The sequence below is a fragment of the Ptychodera flava genome, chromosome 3 (genome assembly GCF_041260155.1).
Source record: "Ptychodera flava strain L36383 chromosome 3, AS_Pfla_20210202, whole genome shotgun sequence".
NCBI classification, from domain to species: Eukaryota; Metazoa; Hemichordata; class Enteropneusta; family Ptychoderidae; genus Ptychodera; species Ptychodera flava.
In genome coordinates, this window is record NC_091930.1 from 26,134,912 (window position 1) to 26,155,880 (window position 20,969).

Here is a 20,969-nt window from a genome sequence, read left to right on the forward strand (position 1 = left end):
GTACATATCTAAACCGTCCACGAAACAGAGCGATATCAGCAGGGAAGCTCTAAAATTTGAATAATCATACTTTGTGAGTACCGTGTATTTACCTTTCAACGCCTTCACAACAACGTTTGAGACTCCTTCTCGTCCAGCGATGTTCCAAGCGTCGGCCTTAACAAACCTGCCAATGGCGCCCTCACCCAAAGACTCTCTCAGATATACAAACTCACGCGAGATTTCGAACGGCGTCCTTTCCCCTAGTTTCATGTACACAGATTTACCTTCTACGCAACGTGTCATCGTTTTGTAATGTTCATATTCATCCTTTCAACAAATCAAGAGGCAAAGTATATAGCAAATCAAATTCAGTGAAAGAAAGATATTGAAATGACTAATCCATCCATTGAAATATTAATATATTAGAGCGTGTCTGTAGTATCTGAATGAAGGAAAAAATACAACACGTTCTTATTGTTTCACGACCAAGGCCTCCTTGACGACAACATTATTCCAGAGTGAAAGTGAGTCGGTAGCATGTTGAATTTCTCTCAAGCAATAGCGCACATTAAATGATTATATGGCAATGGAATATATATATATATATATATTATATATATATATATATATATATATATATATATATATATATATATATATATATATATATATAATATATATATATATATATATATATAATATATATATATATATATATATATATATATATGTCAGCGAATAAATACCTTCATTTCGTTATCTTTTCATATGGAGAAGACAGACATAACTTAAAACAGTTACAGAGCACGTGCGCTGTCGCTACTGTTTAAAAAATGTCATTTCAAGACATATTCAAAACCTACTTTATCCTTTAGTTTCCTTTTCCAATAAACGCTTGACAGTAGAATCCCTATCAACACTGCTACAGGAACGAGGGTGACTAATAACACTGTGAATAGAACTGTACCTGCGTTCGAGGTGTTGGATGAAACTATAATAGAAGAGTAGATCCAGAAAAGTATAAGATTCTTTAACCACATACGCGTTGTTTCGGAGAGCGAGACTCGGATCATAACCCGTGTTATCAATTGAGCTAAGAAATCATTGTCAACAGCGACGAGAAAGCACAAGGGGCAAACACATAGAAACGGAGTGTATTTACTTTTCGTCTTAATTTCCTGGCCAACTTCGGAGAATCCTTCAGTGCCGTCAAAAAACATTGTAACAGCCAGACACCTGTAGAAACCAATGTAGTCTGTACCGAATGCATTGACCTCGTAGGCAATTTCGGCCTCATCACCACCAGTAAGTTCTTGAGAGCCAAGTGTCAACTTGAGCGTGTACGGTTCAGGATATCCATCTGAGATTGAACAGGTGATCCTTACATAGCTTCCTTCGGCCACTTCATTGGACGGCCGGACTGTCATATTAACGGTTGCCGTATCTAAAGGCGACAGTCATAAAGGCAATGACAGAACAGAAAAGCGGAGACAAAATGAGACCAAGGGAGCTAAAACATATTTCAAGAACATCCTACATCAAAGGGTAAATACTCTGCCAATAGTTGTGATTTCAAGTTTCCTTACAAGCATTATGTTCAAAACCTTTCGTAATTTATAGATGCCTTGCTGTACTTAGCCGTTCTCATATTCGCTGTGCAACGAAGCTTGCCTGTTCTGTTTTAAACGTGGGGTCAAATCTTGTATTTAGCTATAAATTATAAAGTAAAACCACCATTAAACGGAACATCACATGCATCGTTCTAATCGATAATATTGTAACTTCGATGCATCTGAAAACTTACGAAGATTGGAGGACCGCGATTGCAGTATCAATATCGTATGGCCGTACATTCCAAGCCAGCTTTCGTCGTATACCTGTACGTGTGGTTTCGAGTTAGGGTTATCGAAAGCCACTGGAATCAATATTATGCTTCTATACGTTGCACTTCTAAACATCGCTGCTCTACGGTGACAGTAGTGTGGAAGAAACTGAGCTAAATCGACATTACACGAAATGCCATTATTTGCTTGACAGCATTACTTGTAGATATTAATATGTTATATCACAATTAGCTCTTTTTTGGTGATCTCTCTCTCTCTCTCTCTCTCTCTCTCTCTCTCTCTCCTCTCTCTCCCTCTCTCTCGTCTCTCTTCTCTCTCTCTCCTCCTCTCTCTCTCTCTCTCTCTCCTCTCATGTGTTCGTTTGTTGTACAGCTTTGGTTACAACGCAAATCCCTCGTTACGTTGTTGGTGTCGATAAATGCCTCACCATACACAGAACCATCGACGAGAATTAAATTATATACCACATCATTCGGCTTAGCAACGATCAGACGACAAGTAAAAGTCAATGAATTTTCCTCTATTATAACTGCTGGTGATAACATTATTGCAACAGAGGGCAAAAAACATTATTTGAACAAAAATTGGATAATTGGATTAGCACTATTTGTTCAAGACTTTGAGAATTTGTTTAATATTATTACACTATATTTGCTTACCATCTTTAAATTGTATTCAAAGTTTGATATGCTGTGGATATGTTATGACACAGAGTAACATGGACAGAGTCGCAACACTTGCATGCCTTTTGTTCCATGGTCGTCTCGGTAGACTATTGGCTTTTCATATTAAAATGAGCTCCAAAGGTGTTACGTTTTTGGAGGCTTTGTTTGTGGTTGATAATTACACGAGATTATGCGAAAAATACGACGAGAAGGCATCGTACTGCCAGTCGCGTAGCAACCATAGTTACTTTGTGAGCTCTCAGGCCAGAAACACTGCTTCACGCCAATCAAAACATAACACGCCAGCAGTTTCATAAACATGTCCTTCCTTGACGCACGTGTTAAAGAGGGTATGACTGACCGTAAACCATTGAGTCAAACCAGACAGTATCGATAAAGACTTTCAATTTGGTTCAAACACACTCATTATATATTCATAAAAATATGAGAGGAATTTTTAAAACGGTAAAACTCATTTTCCTGAAGCTCAAAACACTCCCGTTTTCGCCAGCAGGTCAATTCTGCTTAGCATCACACGACAACAACACACAAACTTTGCCGAACATACTTTCGCTTAACAATTGGCGAAAATCCGAAATTACCGAAGGATTCATGGTCGGCACTCTTCGGAAAAGAGAGGCGAGAGCAACCTGAGGCGAGGTGAACATGGATGGGTTACGTAACCGCTCCACGCCTTAAACAATACCCGTTGCCACTCTATCTATCTTTCTCTATAGTTATGAGTAAGAGTCATTGCATGAAAGTACCTAATGCAACTTGAATATTGTTCAAAACATTTTATATTTCAATTAAAATGTGTTGAATTTGTCTGTAGCTTTTTCGTTACTGAAATACTGGTACTAATCTCAATTTGTCACTTTGCCTTGACTAAAGTGAAGTTTTTCGATCAATTAACAATTCAGTCACTTAGGGTGATTAAAACGTGCCCTAACTCTATTAATGGTTTACAAAGCCGAAAATTCACGTAAGAGTAAGACAAGTTTCAAAGTCGTCCTGACTGAAAAGTCGTCAAAATGAGAAATTTTATTCATTTTGTCTCGTTCCTTTATAACATTTGTTCTTTTTTTTTTCATAAAACTGAATCAAATTTAAGAGCTGTATAAAATTGACATACGGCCGGGGATGTCTTAAATGTTTTGTTATCCAATTATAATTCTCCGCCATGTAAATTACATTAGCTATAATACGATGATAATAATATCGACACTCTTCACTCACATTGGACGTCCATAATGATTTGGTCCTCGCATGCAAGTTCAGACCATTTCGACGGAGGTAAAGTGTAATGTTCTAGTTGACAATCGAAATTTGCTCCGTTGTCGTCTTTGGAGAGCTTCGTCGACCACACATTCACGTGTCCACTAGCTCGAGAAACTTCCCTCCCTTCTCTATACCAGACAAGATCGCCAGGAGCATTGTCATTGAGTTCGATACCGCAGTTGAAAGAGACATCATCACCCGCAATTACTGTGGAATCATTCTTTACTGAGCACTTTGTTACATTTGCTGCAAAAGAAATTGAAGGTAAAATCGTAGGACACCGTTCCTGGTTCCAGCAGTAAGTTGTAACCTATAGGGTGATATGTAACATGTATGCATTTTAAAAGGAAAACGTAGCCATGTTCAAACCGACCGCCATCCGACCACCCGTTATCAATGTTTGTCTATACAATTTTGCTGCAAGAATGTTAGTGTTCATGTATAGAAAAAGATTTCAATTTTACTTGATTACGTACTCACGACATAAATTGTCGCCAATACTCTTCCTGATCAATTTACGAACACTTGCAACAATGTGTTCAGTTTCGAGAGCTTAATATTAACGTTTTGGTATCTGCCAATTCCAAAAAAACCCATGGACGAGAAAGCTGCTGTGTATGATTCAAACTAAAAATGCATTTACCTATGACATAAAGGGAGGCCACTGCTTTCCTTGATCTGTTTGTAACATCCGCACATTCGTATTCACCTTCAATGTCTTGAGTCGTGTTGTGGATTCGAAGATTATACACGTCTCCTTCGACAACGACTGCATAGTGTCCTGTATCTAGATCATGTATATTTTTTCCTGCGGCTACCAATGTACTGCCACGATACCATGTTTTAAGATAAGGGGCGACGTTGTAGGTGCAGTTTAATTGCGTAGAGTCTCCAGCTAGTACTAGAGTGTCAACTGGTTTGACTATGAATGCTGTCGCATTCCTGAAATCTAAAGTGTTTGTATATTTGATCATTATTCAATAGTCTTTAGCGTCATACCGGATGAAATTGGGACAGCTTTGCAGTAATGATGGCTTATGACAAATATCCGTATCTCACGTTAGTATTGTACATTTTCCAGCTTAGAAATTCTAAGTATAATTGAAATTGCTTCACCTACTTGCAAGATTAGAGGTTGATGAAAATCCAGAAAAATATATATAATGCATTTTCTATGAAATTGTACAAGTACAAGAATAAGTAGTATTTTGCATACTGAATACAACTACCGGTTTCCTTACCTCGGAAATGATTATGTAAAATAAACAGATGTAAAGAGCGGACAGTAGCAAGACAGGCATAATTGTTGAAATTGCGGCTCGAAACAACGATGTATATGATAGAACTTCGTTTTATTTCACTTTTCCTTTCAGTTCATCACAAATGTTCTGTAAGTAAAGGCAAGAGAGAGAAAAAACTTAAAAGCTTTGAAACGAAGTAAACATAATGTGATAATGCAAGAAATGCACCGTGCAACCTCAAGCCTGCAAGCAAGCCAAAGGACTGTTCACTTTGTCTCAGTGTCTGACTAAACTCTGGATCTTTTATCAGTATCTCCAGCAGATTTCACCATATTTGGTGCAGTTATTTCGAACTTATATGACTCATTACAAAACTTCATAAATCATGCAAATGAGCTATTTATTAACTTCACACTGCCCAATGCTCCTAAGTTCAAAAATGTTTATCAGATCAATATCTGTATCAGATTTCATCAAAGAACATGTCGTGGCGATGTCCGTCTGTCTATCCGTGTCTGTCTGTCTGTCTGTCTGTCTGTCTGTCTGTCTGTCTGTCTGTCTGTCTGTCTGTCTGTCTGTCTGTCTGTCTGTCTGTCTGTCTGTCTGTCTCGCTATCGCTCGTGCATATATGTCGTGAACTGGTCAAATCTTGTGGTATACCATCGCTGGGTGTGCTTTATTGCTTAAATACTGCGCAAAATTTCATGAAACTTTTCACAGATGGCAAACTCAGAGCATACCCCTGATACTGTGATTTGCATAACTTGATTCCTATACTTTGAACTGTTTCAAAACATATAAATTCTTTGCTGTTGACCATATATTTATTTTCAGGTTGTAAGTCAATCACTAATATAAATGCGTTCTTATTTATATGCTATTAAACATCTTTCTCTAATCTATAAGGCAGTCTTAAAAGGGAAAAAAAAAGAATTGGGAAAAGGTAAATATTTTAGCATCAACATAGATCACATAACAACTGACTCCTTCTACGTTCCAGGCTCTTCAAATAGTAAAGTTTCAGTCGCAGTGTACACCAATGCACAATTTATAAATATAATCCATGTCGGCCCTGAGCAAAAACGACAATAAATACTGACGACCGACCTACCCAAGTATTGAGAGACTTCAGAAATGCAAACTTCGTACAATGTTGAGATATACAGTAAGTACCTGCCGCGGGTCAATCATACAAACATTTGCTGATAAGATAATCATTTGAATTTGAGTGGGGATCATCTCGGGTTTTCCCAGTAGCATGACAAGCGTGAGTCTAAAATGTGTCTTGATTACCTGTTAAGAGAACATGATTTTGCCACCTCCACGAAAATTAGCAAGAATGCCAATGTGACTATAGCGATATGATTGGTCGAGACTCGAAAAGAACCGTGGTTTATTGGTGATATTCCACGGCTGGCATACGCGCGAGCTCTCAGCTTGAGCAAAAATGCGTTTTGACGTTCCATGCCAGAATTTCAACATACTTTATGATATAATAGCAAAAAATCACACCCAGCGACGGTAGACCACTCGATTTTGACCAGTTCACTCCATATATGCACTCGCTATCGCTCGTGCATATATGTCGATTAATCATGGCCATATTTAAATCAATAAATGAAGTTTATTGATATATTGATATATTTACAGCTAACGATAAGATGTAACGCAAAAAAAAATAAATTCTTTCATCAGAACTGTTTCAGTGTGTCTGCGTATCTTCCAAATTATATTTGAAATAAAATAGTGTTATCATACATTGCCATATTCCTATTGTTTTAAGGGTACTGATATGAGCCCCTATTTTAACTAGTTAAAATACGAATTACAATTTCACTGTAATCTGAACTATTTACAGCTACGCGTACGCGTTACCTTCCAATACTGTGGTATCAATGTACGAAAACAGCTGAGTGAATAGGATTTGTGACACTCTGAAACGTCATTGATAATTATGGTCAAATTTTTTTGAATGCATTCAGTTCATGGGCATTGCAGTTACGTACAATACAATTTTACCAAAAATAAACAAGCAAACTAAAATTTGTACGTACTACAACCGACACCTTTCATTATTCACACGGTTCCCCCCTCCATTTTCTATGACCCACATGGTGTATTTTTATGTCGTCTACGCTTCTGAAAATTACGATCCCGGTTGATCGGCAGTGCATCATGACAAAACCGCTATACGACAAGTTTCCCCTTGATGAATTTAAATATGTAGGTTGTGAATGATACCGTGTATAGTCATATATGAGCCACAAAAATCAACCATACTTGAAATACTCGCGACAGAAAAGGTGCACATATTATATTTCCGATCTGCACAGTGAGATTCATAGGTCATGATATTATTCCGTGCGGGTTTCGGATAGCGCACATGGAAATTCAACTTTCGTTTAGGTTGTTAAACAAGTTTAGTTCTATTTAGGCGAACCAGTAACGGAAATATACTTGCAGACGATTACAATACCTTTGAAATGTTATATTCGTATACCGTATACGTATTGCAGCAAAATGTGCTATATATTATTGCCTGAATACATGGGTTTAGGTGCCCGAGAGCAGGTGACAATTTGCCCGACGCCAGGAGGGCAAATTGTCTCCTGCTGCGAGGGCACCTAAACCCATGTATTCAGGCAATAATATTTTTATTACATGCCTCTTCACAGTTAATACTATATCACAATTTTACCATTATCGACCAGCATCAAACAGATTTTAACGAAAGTCAAAATAGCAGTGCGCGCATGGATATTTTACATCTAGCGTTAAGCGTCTACTTTGACGTCGAAAACATCGAAAGGCTTCACTGGCCCGGGTAACCATGGAAACCGGTCAGTACATCGTTCACCGGCCCGCTAACATCCCGGATGTTCCTATTCAAATCAAGCACTGATCATGATTTACAGTCACCTCGAGGCATGTAATAAAGGAACGAGTTTCCCACTATAGTGTACTCACTTCACGTTTTCCCGTAATCCTTTCTAAGATAGTACATTCGGCATATTTGACGTCCAAGGACATGTATAATTCTTGCAAATAAACTGACTGTTCGTGACGGCTACTATATTCAGTTTGCATTCATAGATGTCGTACAGCTGCTTGCTCTATGTCTTGGCTTGAGCTGATCAAACTAGTACTCGGAGAGAACTTGGAATCGAGCCGATATTTGGCTGGTCTATAATTTTCGCGAAGGGATGAGACTGTGTTGCAAAAGACGACAAAGACGAAAAACGGTCATTTTACACACTCCAGCCTATGTTTTACATCTAAACCCATACTAAACTTTAAGATAAACGTTCTTGAAAGTGTGAAAACCTAGGCCTGTGTCGACATCTTAATATGTAAATTGTTCGCTCCAAATGTGTACCATAACCGCTTCTTTGAAGTGGAACGGCCCAACAGTGCTGGCGAAAGTTAATTTAGACCCCACCCTCTTTCGTTTATAATACTAAGGGTTATTAGGCTCTGAAAAAGTGAACACTGGAATGCGGAAAAGTCCTTGAAAAAAATACCGTACATCTATTCAAGCTAGAGCGATAACCCGAGTCCAAATAATGGTGTTTATCCCTAGACACTGTTTATAGGGTCATGGTCCCTCGAACCGAAGGTGTTGCTTGAAAAACGCGAAACACAATTGCTACAAAGGGCGGCAGTGTATACATGACGCTAACATATCATATCATTTCTTATGATACAAGTACTCAGTTCATGTGTCCAGATGACCCATTGAAAGGCACTGCCCCGATGGAAGACTATTGTGTAGACACACATAATCAAACATGATTCTCAATGAGACTTGCGACAAAGCAGTGTATACATTTTACCGTCAGCCAGACAGCTGAATCTTTTCTAGCTATGTGAGATACATGATAATGGGCAAAAAAGCATTTGGCGACATACTATGATATCTTAGGAATGCTGATTTTTTTCTTTGCACTATCATTCCACAGTATTGTCTTCCGGTTTGGGTGGTGTTTGTTCGTGTCCGGTGATTTTGCATTGCATGGCAAGGGTTCAGACTTTGTAAAAAGACTCGTAAAGTGTACACACACAAAAACGTAAAATGCCAATGTCTTCTGTTTGATTAGATTGCAAATATAGTGTAGAGAATGCCAAATGTTCATAGGTAGACAGCAGCGTGAATAGGTGAACAAAAAAACAAAAAAGGCTGTAGAATTACAATTGTTTTCCTATATCGTAAGCCGGTGGTGTCGACAACTATGTATACCATCACGAGACGACGATGTTTGTGTAAACATATCAGTATAAAGCGAATGATCAACTCACCTATAATAAGTTCTCTGCTGACAAAGTCTTGGGTCGAATAAACTTTGAGAAAGAACAATATTGATTAAGTATGATGTCTCAAAAGGTGGAGAGCTTCACTTGTTTACGACAGACCGGAACTGCTGGTTATGTGTGAAAAACGAAAGAATGATCTGCAAATACGCAAGGGGCGATATTCATATGACGGTTCCTTTCGCAAAACACACACACACACAAAAACCCTCCACAAATTCTCGCCCCATTCACAAATTAGCCAATGAAATTTTCAACATCCTATATTATACTTGCGCTCGAATCGACAGCTTTTAAACGCCTAGTTGTTGAAAACATCATTTCTGTACCTCATTTAACTCAATAGTCCTTACTTTCTTTTCCTAATCCTTAGTTGAGGGTTACCAACTTCACTACTTTTCACAATAGCCAATGGTCAAACAGCTGTCCTTGAATTTGGAGACGACATACCAAACGTATAGCACATATAGGCATTTGACATTCACATGTTGAAATTCTGTTGAAAGGCGTTTCCTGAGTTCAGAATAGTTTTAGCTGTGAAGATGGGGCCGGCACATTTCGTGAAGACAGAGTCGCTACCGTTGATGGAGTGGTAGTTGTAGCGTGTGTACCCTGAGCGGCCCGTGCTGCTCAAGTTGGTTCACCAGGCTTATGTCTCAGCAGCAGACAAGCGGTCGGTCGTGTGCTACTTACCACAACGGCCTGCACTGCACGGTTTGTGGCGTAGACCTGGAACTGATGTTGTACATCGCCGATGTTATCAAGTGAGACTAATAATTATTTTTGGACTATTTTATATCTATCTCATGGATATCACTGTGTTCCTAATGGTATCACTCACTGATTCGGTTTTGATAATCGCCGATAATTTAAAGTTCTCTTTCTTGCCAACACATGATGGATGATGGGACCTAAATGAAAACACATCCTGTATGATAAAATACATTTTCGAAAAAATATTTGCAGAAAAAAAACACCAAAACACAATATTCAAAGTGACCCTCTGAAGGTTACAAAATATATATAAGCTAGTCTGTATTTCACGGTTGAAATTTCACAATGCATTATCTATGTCAAATCGAGAGGATATGTTACGTTATACAAGGAATACTTAAATTACTGTTTACTATTAGCAAAATAAATCTCAAAGGGAAGTAAAAATGTATATCGTACCGTACAAGACTAAGTTAGCTCTAAAGAGGTGCAACGATAAAGCTTATACGCATTTTAATTTTTTTTATCAAATATTTGACATGAAATGTTTCTTCTCTGAATTTGTCGTTTATGCATCCGCCAAAATGTAAGTCGGTCCGATGAAAGCTACGATAGCTGTTTAACAAGCTTTTTCACTTATTGGCTTTTATGTTAGGTGCATATAAAATTCACTTGACTAACTGAACGTTGCATGTAGAACTAATGTTTTCTTACAAACTTTTATATGAGGCGAGATTTATTTTTCAATTTGCTTGTTTCCTAGCCTAGAACAGAAAAAAAGACCAGATTTTACATCTTTAAAAAATCAAGGTGTAAGAGAGAATCAAGACATGTAGAGGATGGCCTGTCCCAATGCGCATATTTTATTAGACATTAGAATGTATGTCTACACTTTCATTTGGAAATGTGAACTAGCGTCTTTCGTGAGCACTCAGACGCGTCAAATCAGCACGTCCATAATACAGTTACAAACTACAGCGGTTAAATCATACCAAATGTCGTTACTTTTGAAAAGAGTGCGTTTTGACAGATGTGTCTTCCTCTTACAGCAAAGATACTTATGTTTGCATGCAATAAGAAATAAAAATTAACAGGTACAAGTCGTGTTACACCGATATTCCTAAACAATAAGTTTATCGGCATGAACTAGAGACAAAAATGTGAAAACACTTTCAGTAAGGAAAAAGTAATTTCCTTGTTTATATCACGATCATTTGCGAGATAAAAAACCCAGCAAACTGTTGATCGTGTGAATGATCTTTGACTGTGTATGTTACGTGTAACCTCTGTAGTTCCTCCGTTAATATAAATTGCCCATTGAAATACAAAATGTCATATCATGAGAGCATAAGTAAATTTTCTCACTGAGTAAATTGTTATATATGCGTAGCGATGAACGGACTGAAGGCCTTTTTGTGGGTCTTGTTGTGTAATAATTAGTAAAAAATATGGGAAATGTTTTTTTAAAGTGTAGATATAAAAAATAAGTCAGTACTTTCTGATTTTAAACAAAACTTTGAGCTCCTGGTTGATTTTAATAGAGGCGATATTGTGCAGATTCTTTCTGAAATTCGACATTGGCCTTGTCCCTATGCTACAACTGTCACGCTCATGGTTAGGGGAATTACTAGTTGAGGTACCAGTCTGGATCGTAATGCTTTCAGTAACTGACGCTGACACACCAAGATGTAGATTGTAACACAACCATAATACTTTATTACAAGATGACGACCGTATCGTTCACCGTCAAAGGTCTGATATGTAATTCCTCCAGTCCAAGTTATCTACTAAATACGTCTCTAGACTTACATATTTACAGTTGTTATCACGTGTTAATTTTCCCGCCAGTCTTTGATTGTAAATTTAATAAGATAACACCATGGAATATCCCGTTCTCAATTGTTCTCATTCAACGTGTACATATAATGAATTAAAAGTATCACACAATATCTGCTTCTCTTACTATCTGAGTCACTGACCTTCACAAGCCTTAGCTATATGAGGGACGCTTCGAGATAAAATATCTACGGGGAAGTTGTTACACTCTCCCACCTTTTTAATAACCAGCATGCTCGCTGGTCAAGCGAGTGACGGAGCATGGCTATGGCATAGCTGACAATTGCAATGTACTTAAAATAAAAAAAAATCATATAAACTGTAAGGCAGTGTGGTTAAAATATACATAACATATTTTACAATTTAGCGTGAAATGTAATCATTCGTGTACATTGAAAATTACAGACTAATATTAACGCATCTAAAATACTTACGGAAGTACTAATGAAATCACTAAATATACATCCAATTTTACACAAACTACGCTACATAAAATATAGGCGTCACTAGACTGCTGCAAATAGCAACTTCTGTGCTAAAATGCGGGGCTCTTTCTGTCTAAAAAATAAACTTCATCAAAAACGAAACAAAACAACAAAAGCAAAATATCAACACACAAACATCATCAAACAACTTCAAAAACTGAAAAAATAAACAGGCTTAACCTCAATATCGCTACATCTTCAAAAACTCGATTTCTCAGGCCTTTCGCTCAAATCTAGGGACAATTGTATCACTTACGGATCACTAGCTCTTGCATTTTAGCCCACTGATGAGATAAGCAACAAAACACCTAAAGCTTTTGTACGAGTACCTCATTATTATCAACAACAACATACAACTTCAACACTCCATCCAAAAATAAACCAAAACAAACCAACACTCCAGAGAAAGAAAGACTCCTCGTTTGCGTACAAGTCAAGAATATTAACCTAATAAAATGATGGTTTATAAAGTACCAGAAAATTCTCCACAAACGAAAAGCTATGCAACCTTATTTTTGTTGCTGTCGCACTCTTTGGGTGAGTGTATTCCGAAATTCTTCTCATCATTATCAGTTCATTCGTCACGTAATCAGTCCGTCTATTACAAAGCCGACAATAAGCTTATTGTGGCTAGTCGTTCTTGTTCTACACTTATGGGCAGGCTACACAACAATGATGTCGATTTCGCCCCTAAGAAGCGCGTTTGAAGAGAGAGAGAGAGAGAGAGAGAGAGAGAGAGAGAGAGAGAGAGAGAGAGAGAGAGAGAGAGAGAGAGACAGAGGAGAGGAGAGAGAGAGAGAGAGACAGAGGAGAGACAGACAGACAGACAGACAGACAGACAGACAGACAGACAGACAAACAGACAAACAGACAGAGAGAGAGAGAGAGAGACAGACAGACAGACAGTAAATTAAACTACATTACTTTACGCATCCTTACCTGTAAGGGGTTCATTGTCGAGTCTTATGTGCGATTAGCCTTGCGTTAAGAATAAAATATGGATAAAAGGACACCATGCTAATGAATTCATGGTAGGTTCACATAATCTGTATATGATTTGGTTACATGACTGTACAAATGGAGATGTTCAAGTAACTTATAAGGGTAATAATAAGGGATCAAAAGTCAGCCGATTTTGCAAGTGGAAATAAATGGACCTACACCCTTTAGGCATTAGCAACCTACCTTTTCTTGTAGTTTCTTTTTAAATAAAAGTTAGAGAAAATAGTTCCTGCCAACGCTGCTATTAGAACCAAGATAACTAGTGACACTACAAGTACAATGGTACCAGTGTTTGAAGGGGACGGGGGAACTGTATGGAAGAAAAGAAAAAAAATTATAAACCATTGGACGAGAGCCATAACTATAACCTCGATCTTATCCGTTATAAGCCTCTCAAAATAGAGAGAGACAATATCTTCAGACAGAAACATACCAGTGAGAGTGTTTTTGACTCAATGAAATAAATTGAAGAACAACGCATTTATAGAGAAGTGCTGTAATGATGTAGCTTGCATCAAGGGTGGCCAAAATTTTCTTGGTCAGCTGCATCAGGGCACACGCCAGGTACGCTTTTCAATGTTGCATTACATAATTAAGTATTACTGTAACCGAGGCCATCTTACAGTCAATATTACATGCAGCAGAATTAATGTTGACATTGTACATGATTCCATGTTTTCAAAGCGTATATTGTTATTATCTTGCATATAGCAATATTTATGTCGACTATGTCACACATTTTTACAATTCTTTTATGATAATCCACTTGTGGGGGCTCATTTTAAAGGTTTGGAGTACGAATAAATTTTCACCGTGTTAGTTTTTCGATAATCGTATTTTTGCTCACAAAGTTAAAAAGGGGGTTGCAGTCATATTGAATTTCAAATATCGGTAAACGTTCGGACGTTTCTTTCGCTAGTACCACAATTTACACGGTGATTCTAATTTTTATGCCGGGTTTGTCAAGGAATGGTTTGATGTGCTTGGGAAGGTTTCAGCAAAAGTTTATGTCTTTTAATTTCGAGCCACTTACTACCTTACCAGTTGTCATCGTCGACTTGTGAGAGAATTGTCCGATTTTACGATCGTATTCTGAAAAAAAGTGCAAAGACATAATTTTAAGAATTGAAAATCTCACATATGGACGAAGGGAATATCCTACAGCAACAGACGAGTCCTGAATTAGTCAGTGGCAGCATGGTTCAGAGATCAGAGCTCGTAGAGGTCGGTGGGACAAGATGTCAGCACAGTTCAACAACACTGAAGTCAGACAAACCCTGTTTTGTTGGACCAATATATATAATACAATTGTCTCGTTTCAACTAACCTGATTGGTTCCTGTTCACCATAATAACACGTAAACTATCAGTGTCTACTCTGAACTTCATAAAAGCATCCTGGTTTCGTCTAGTTGCGGCCTCGGTGAATGCCGTAATCACCTTGTCTTCAGTAAGTTCGGCGTCCTTGGAGTAGAAGACCGTAATCTGCACGACCAAGGCACCCTCACTGCCATCCGCTTTGCTGTGCATTTGATTTAAGAGACGAAAATTTAATTGTTATATATTTTAGCTTGTTGTCAGAAAAGTTTCCCAATGGCATTATATTGAATTAATGAATTAATGAAATCTGTCGTATGTCATGCAGAATGACAAAAGTCTTCACAACTAGTTGTTTTTCATCATGGCAGTGACTGCTAAGAATATCACAAGTCATGGGTAATAGTGACATTATTAGAGGTTTAACTTCAACCGTATTGTTTCTGTATCTGCTTTATTACTTATATAATACATGACTTTATATATACAGACCAAGCTAAGCCGAGACTAGGAATTATTACCTCAAAAGAGGGCGCAATGTGCAGTCGATCACGTTAGCGACGGACGATCGAAGCATTAAATATTCCATAAATCTGGAGAAAAAGAACGGTTTACGCTTTTAAGTGTGTTCATCTTAAAAATCTGCCGCTCAAAACACAGAAAATTATTCAGAGGGAGGTATTCACACAAACATTCTCTCTCTCATCGACATCGTCGTCTCCAATTGTTTGTGCACCTATATTTATTTCTCGATGCATTTGCATACAATGTAATATAATCTACATGTCTTATTGCTTATTCATTTTTCTATAGATGTCTTTACATCTTCTGTTTTCATTCTACAGATCGTTTTATTCTCCACATAATTTCCGTCACTGTTGAGAACTTGAATACTTACCACGTCACTTATATCGACGATGGCATTACTATAGTGACAGGAAGACTTATTGCCAAGGTCATCTGTCCAACCATATAGGAAAGTGCAAGTAAACTCGAAGGATAGGCCATCACTTTCCACGCAGACGTGTTTTGAAACCTCTTTCAGGGGTACGGCGCACAGTATTCGAATAGCATAATTGAAACAGTCGCCTCTTTGTTGGCTATGGAAACACAAAAATCCTTTTTGCGGGTCACATGTTAGACTAACTTGTCCAGTTTGGCTGTATGGAGTATGATTGTCATCGGCCAAAGCACACTCAATATCAGTCGTCTCGCCACAAAATCCATAGGTTTTTCTCAACTGTTTGACGAGTTCGAACTCTCCGATAGAAGCCGGGTCAAGTGTTCCGCCATTCTCATCATCCATCCATTGGGTCCACACAGGACATGTTTGCTACGTTAAAGAGAACAAGAGAAAGGGGCGGCCAAAAGGCAATCGGCGCTTTTGAAGCACGAATTTATCGCCTGTTGCCTCTGCATAAAAATCTTTGACATGCCATGCCGTGTAGACTAAAAAATCCGTCGGTCGAGGACGCTCCCTATGCTCCCCTACTCTTTGGAGGCGAGAGTAGAGAGCGCCCTCGAGCGACGGATCTTCCAATCTTTATGCCCTGGCGCCTTAAATTATGTGCTCGAATAAAACTACCACAGTCACGCTTACGTAAAGAACAACCATTTCACTATCATTGCGGTAAATACATATTTATTAACAGTAAACATAACTGTGTCTATAATTCAGTAAACCTAACTGTGTGGATACCATCCATCTGGCTATCTTTTCATCCCGTTGACTATCCATGCATTTATCTGTTATTACATCTAGCTGTTCAGATCTATGCCTTTATCTCTTATCGAGCAATTCTTCTGTCTGTCTGTCTGTCTGTCTGTCTATATAAATCAATCAATCAGTCAATCAGTGTATTAATCTTAATCCTCCCGAAATGACAATTAGCGTTACGGCAGTGACATAAATTGTCAATCACAAAATATGACGACTTAAAAAGGCATATTCAATTAAGACATTAGATAAACAAACACACAACCATAGGTACAATTAGGCGTATAAAATGTTTGAAACTTAGCAGTTTCTGTTAAGTTGTTCATCGGCTCGAATGATAAACTACCTTTCTCCGTTTTATTGATCGATACTACAAACGGACGATCTCATCGGAACAATTCGAACTCGTGATATAAATTGGTAAGCTCATTGCAGTTTAGGATGTAAAATGTAAAGCGATATGATATAGTCAATGGATTAATGCTAAATCGGCTTTGCTCGGCTTAGTTTAGCTTAACTGACCTACCAATTAGTAGTGCACGCATCTTTTTTATCTCCCGTTTGTCATCGATTAACGATCTGGAAGCTAAGGCCGCGTTCAAAAAAAGTGGTGAGGGGGGGGGCTGGAGGAATCGCGATTGAAATCTTTTTTTTTCAGATCTCCCCCCCCCTCAATACCCTCAAAAATTTTCAAGTCCCCCCCCTCAATACCCTCAAAAATTTTCAAGTCCCCCCCCCGAATTACCATATAGCTGCATATTTATTAGGAATGCACACAGAGTAAAAAAAAATCATGTTATGTGTCGTTCTGCACGCAAATGTTCAACACTACCTCTTATCAGCAGGTTGTGGAGCCATATACCTAGGGCAAGTTCTAAAATGATTCATTTTTAAATGCATCAGTGAACTTTTTGGATTTCTCAGTCTAAGCCGACTTGAGTTTATCCAACTCTGGCCAGTTCAATGGCACCAGCTGAAAAGCACACAAAATGACAATCATGAGAGAGTATGAAAATTGTGTATTCCTAGCTACGTTTAACCAAATTGTGAAAAAATGAGCACAGTGACCTACCGAATTTTTTTTCTCAAAAGTACAAGACATGTACAACTTAGATGCCACTTATAAATGTTTTACAAAATTGACAATACTGGAAGGTTAAATATTCCATGAAATTAATGTTTTAATCTCAGAAATTTTGGGTGTAATATGGCAAATTTGATAACAAATAAAAGATTCCATTTAGTCACACATTTTTCCATTTAAATTAGAGTCTTTACTGTTCAGAGTTTAACTTTGTGTTATTGGTACAATGAGATGTGAAAATTTCATTTACTGCATGAACTTGAAATGCATGGTTTTATATATTGATTTAATTGATTTTAGAAAAACTGACTTTTCATCGTACATTTGTATAAGATCAAGTATGGTGACCCCATCTTTTTTCTCTAATATTTGATTGTTCTCATATGCCAGAATTCAAAAATCCATGGTAACTGTTAGTCCCCTAGTCTTCTATGTGTTGCTCTCTGGCTGGATCTTGTGTACAAGTAGATGTATGTTTCACTGTCAATTGAGTGTCCTATGACCGAAACTCTTCTTAAACTACATCAGAGTCAGAGCTACATGTATCACTGTCATTGCCAGTATGTAGTAGCAGGGCAGTAGTTGTATTAACTTTTTATTTTGACAATATTTTTGTTCAGTTTATACAATTGTGTTCTTGTTCTACTCCCTACAGAATGTTGAGCTATCCAGTATTCATCTTGCCAACACAGCCTACATGTACCGTGCATTTGCATCATTCAATTATCACCAATATTTAGACAAACGGGCTTTGTTGACAAACTGAATATTGTGTTTTTCAGCAGCATGCTGTAGAAAGACACCAAGAAACTGTGTTTGATACATTGCATAGAAATACTGAACAAATTATCAACAATTGTAGCTCCTGCCCCAGTACAAGGCCAACCTGTTCTACGAAAATTTAATGGCATTCATACATTTTTAGATTTTTTCGAGATTAAAGACATAAAATATGACCTAGATTTTGTTTAATTATTACTAACATTAGAACCATTGGACGACATCAAAATGTTGGGAGTCAAAATATTTCAGGTCCCCCCCCCCCTATAGGTAGAGCAAAACTTTCAAGTCCCCCTCGACTACCCTAAAAATTTTCGAATCCCCCCATGAAATCCTCCAGCCCCCCCCCACCACTTTTTTTGAACGCGGCCTAATCATTCATTCCTATGCATATGTGAAAATACGCCCAGCTGGCAACTGGCTTTATTTTTACACTTACCTGAGCATGACTGATTGCCAGGATCGAGTAAAACAATCTGAACACCGAGAGAGGTGTCGTTAGAGCCATGACCACTTTTGTGTAATGATATACAACTGAAAGAAAGATTGCGGCTACATTAGTATGCTGGAAAATTTGTAAGTCACAGAATCGACTTAATTTAGAAATCGGCTTTATTCATATTATAAGAGTGAATCAAGACATAAATATGTATTCCGTCACTTTCAAAAAAGTGAATTTGTCCATTGCACAGACAGATTTACAATGGTCTCTCTCCATCGTGTAAGTATGCATAGGCTACTGTTAGAAAACAACCATATCCCTTGTGTGTAATTCATAAGCAAAAACATTATCAGTGGCAGGATAGAAACATGGGTGGGGAATGATAACTACTCCATGGACCACAAAAAACCTGTGGTTGGCTAGAAGAATCCCCTAGATGACGACTGGATATCACCGCGTATCCTGCGAAAACCATAATTACTTCTATAAATTAAAAAGAATTCAGCTTGACCTATTTATGCACGGATCTTTTTTTCACCCCGTTCTCCAAGCACAGATCGTAATGAGACCCTGTTTTGTGGCCATACGTTCTCTTTTCATTCAGGAACGCGTATAGAAATATGTTGATAAAAATTTATAATTTTGATAAAAAAGCGTTGGCGGGGTAGGGAGCAATATAATCCCCCCCCCAAAAAAAAAGAGCATAGATTTTTTTCAAATGACCTTGCTTACAAAACTCAAAAGGTGTTAATGATCAGCTGATTTCCCCTTCTGACTTGCTATAATTTTAAAATTACCCCTCAAAGGGGTTAGACAGAAACTACTTGTGGATCGCAATATTTTTGCGCAAGCATGTGTGTACAAAATTTTGATATTTGGATTTAATTAAAAATCAGCTCTTGATAATGTTGATTCACCATACATGGTATACATATTTTCTCATACATGTATGAGAAATCTATGCAATACTTTTTCAACGCAAAACTATACATTAGGGGAAGACTACATTAACTCTCATGGTACCTGAAACCTGATTCCCTGCCTGACCACCTCGGGTGACAAACAGAAGACTTTTAATACCCCAAGGTGTGAATATTCCATTGTTACGTTTATTTAATCCAGCTTGTGCCATTGTACTGCCATTGTAGGAAAGGCAGGTCTGTGAAATTGATCCTCTAGGGGAAGTAGGGTATACCTTATTTAATGGAGCTTTCCCGTAATGATCTGTGCATTTATAGATATTTGATAATTTACATAAATGTACTTAAATGAAATGGGGTTGTTACAACTGGTATGCGGACAAAAAGTTTGACCTTAGAATTTCACCAAAAATGTTCATCTACTTTACATGGGAGTCAATGATAAAATTGTGAATAATTTTTTTTTTCAAATGAAAAACTTGGTATACTTGTGCATATACTGATGTTCAATAATTAACATTATTTTACTTGATTAGAATATGATGGTTAAAGGTGCATATTATGCGTACAAGAAATCTGATCATGGAACTTCACTGAAAATGTTCATCCACTATACATTGGAGTCTATGAGGAAAGTATCAATATTTTTTTCCAATACAAAAATAGGTAAACCCATGCATTTATGTACTCTCGATTATTGATGTCAATGTACTTGATTAGATTAGGGTGGTAACAAATGAATGTGTTCGCCAGAAATTGGATTTTGGATTATACCAAAATATAGATTCACTGTACATGGAAGTCTATGAGGAAAATGAATATTTTTTTTCCTATGCAAAACTATCAAAATCTGTGTATTTATAGACATTTGATAATTCATTCTAAAGTACTTAGTTAGCCTAGGATGGTTAAAGGTTGATATGTGTAAGAAATTGGATTTTGAAATTTCACCGAAATGTTGATTCACTGTACATTGGAGTCTATGAGAACGCTAAGAATATTTTTTAAAAGCTAAACTAAATTAATTTGTGCTTTTATAGGTGTTTGATAATTTATACAAATGTACTTGATTAAAATAGGGTATTTAAAGTTCAGATGTGGACAACAATTATGATATTGGAATTTCACCTAAAAGTATTATTTAACTTTTCATGGTACTAGTAGTCTCAGTACAGGTAACTGTTAAATAATTTCCCTGACAAAACTTGCTATATCTCTTATGTGAAGTAATAGGAATTGTTCATCGCCCTCAGTGCAGTGAGCTTGATTTACAATAAGACAAGCCTCAGAGTTGTCAAGTCAAGATGTTCATGTGACAGATAATTATACTTTTGTTCAGATTTACAGGTGAA

The 20,969-nt window shown here is 37.5% G+C and overlaps 2 protein-coding genes across 3 annotated transcripts in view; both read right to left on the reverse strand.

Annotated features, from left to right (window-relative positions):
- Positions 1–9,428, reverse strand: part of LOC139129799 (tyrosine kinase receptor Cad96Ca-like) — a 42,878-nt gene extending 33,450 nt beyond the window's left edge. Inside the window, exons 1-7 of the mRNA XM_070695484.1 lie at positions 9,310–9,428; positions 5,014–5,160; positions 4,416–4,721; positions 3,731–4,018; positions 1,145–1,426; positions 846–973; positions 93–309 (exon numbers count right to left, since the gene is read on the reverse strand). Of these exons, the coding sequence (XP_070551585.1) occupies positions 93–309; positions 846–973; positions 1,145–1,426; positions 3,731–3,743 (640 nt within the window). The 5' untranslated portion in view covers positions 3,744–4,018; positions 4,416–4,721; positions 5,014–5,160; positions 9,310–9,428. The remainder of the gene's footprint in view (positions 1–92; positions 310–845; positions 974–1,144; positions 1,427–3,730; positions 4,019–4,415; positions 4,722–5,013; positions 5,161–9,309) is intronic.
- Positions 9,429–11,725: 2,297 nt separating this feature from the next.
- On the reverse strand, positions 11,726–16,003 carry LOC139125919 (uncharacterized). Of its 2 annotated transcripts, XR_011550414.1 has the most exons (5): positions 15,573–16,003; positions 15,196–15,267; positions 14,686–14,879; positions 13,542–13,668; positions 11,726–13,046 (listed from the first exon to the last, which is right to left on the reverse strand). XR_011550414.1 is itself a non-coding variant. In XM_070692003.1 (4 exons), exons 1-4 carry the CDS (start codon positions 15,249–15,251, stop codon positions 13,538–13,540), a joined length of 432 nt encoding a protein of 143 aa, XP_070548104.1. In that variant the 5' UTR covers positions 15,252–15,262; the 3' UTR covers positions 13,497–13,537. The 2 variants fall into 2 exon arrangements, 1 of the variants encoding a protein (XP_070548104.1); XM_070692003.1 differs by lacking the exons at positions 11,726–13,046; positions 15,573–16,003 and adding an exon at positions 14,400–14,450 and having other exon boundaries at positions 13,497–13,668; positions 15,196–15,262.
- Between the last annotated feature and the right edge of the window lie 4,966 nt (positions 16,004–20,969).

Bases quoted from the DNA above. Each gene is read 5' to 3' on its own strand.
- LOC139125919 (XM_070692003.1), bottom strand. From the start codon at position 15,251: ATGCTTCGATCGTCCGTCGCTAACGTGATCGACTGCACATTGCGCCCT. The intron at 14,451-14,685 runs GTTAGTTGAAAC...ACTTTTTTTCAG, and splicing joins GGTGAACAGGAACCAATCAG to AATACGATCGTAAAATCGGA. The intron at 13,669-14,399 runs GTAAGGTAGTAA...TCTTCCATACAG, and splicing joins CAAGTCGACGATGACAACTG to TTCCCCCGTCCCCTTCAAAC.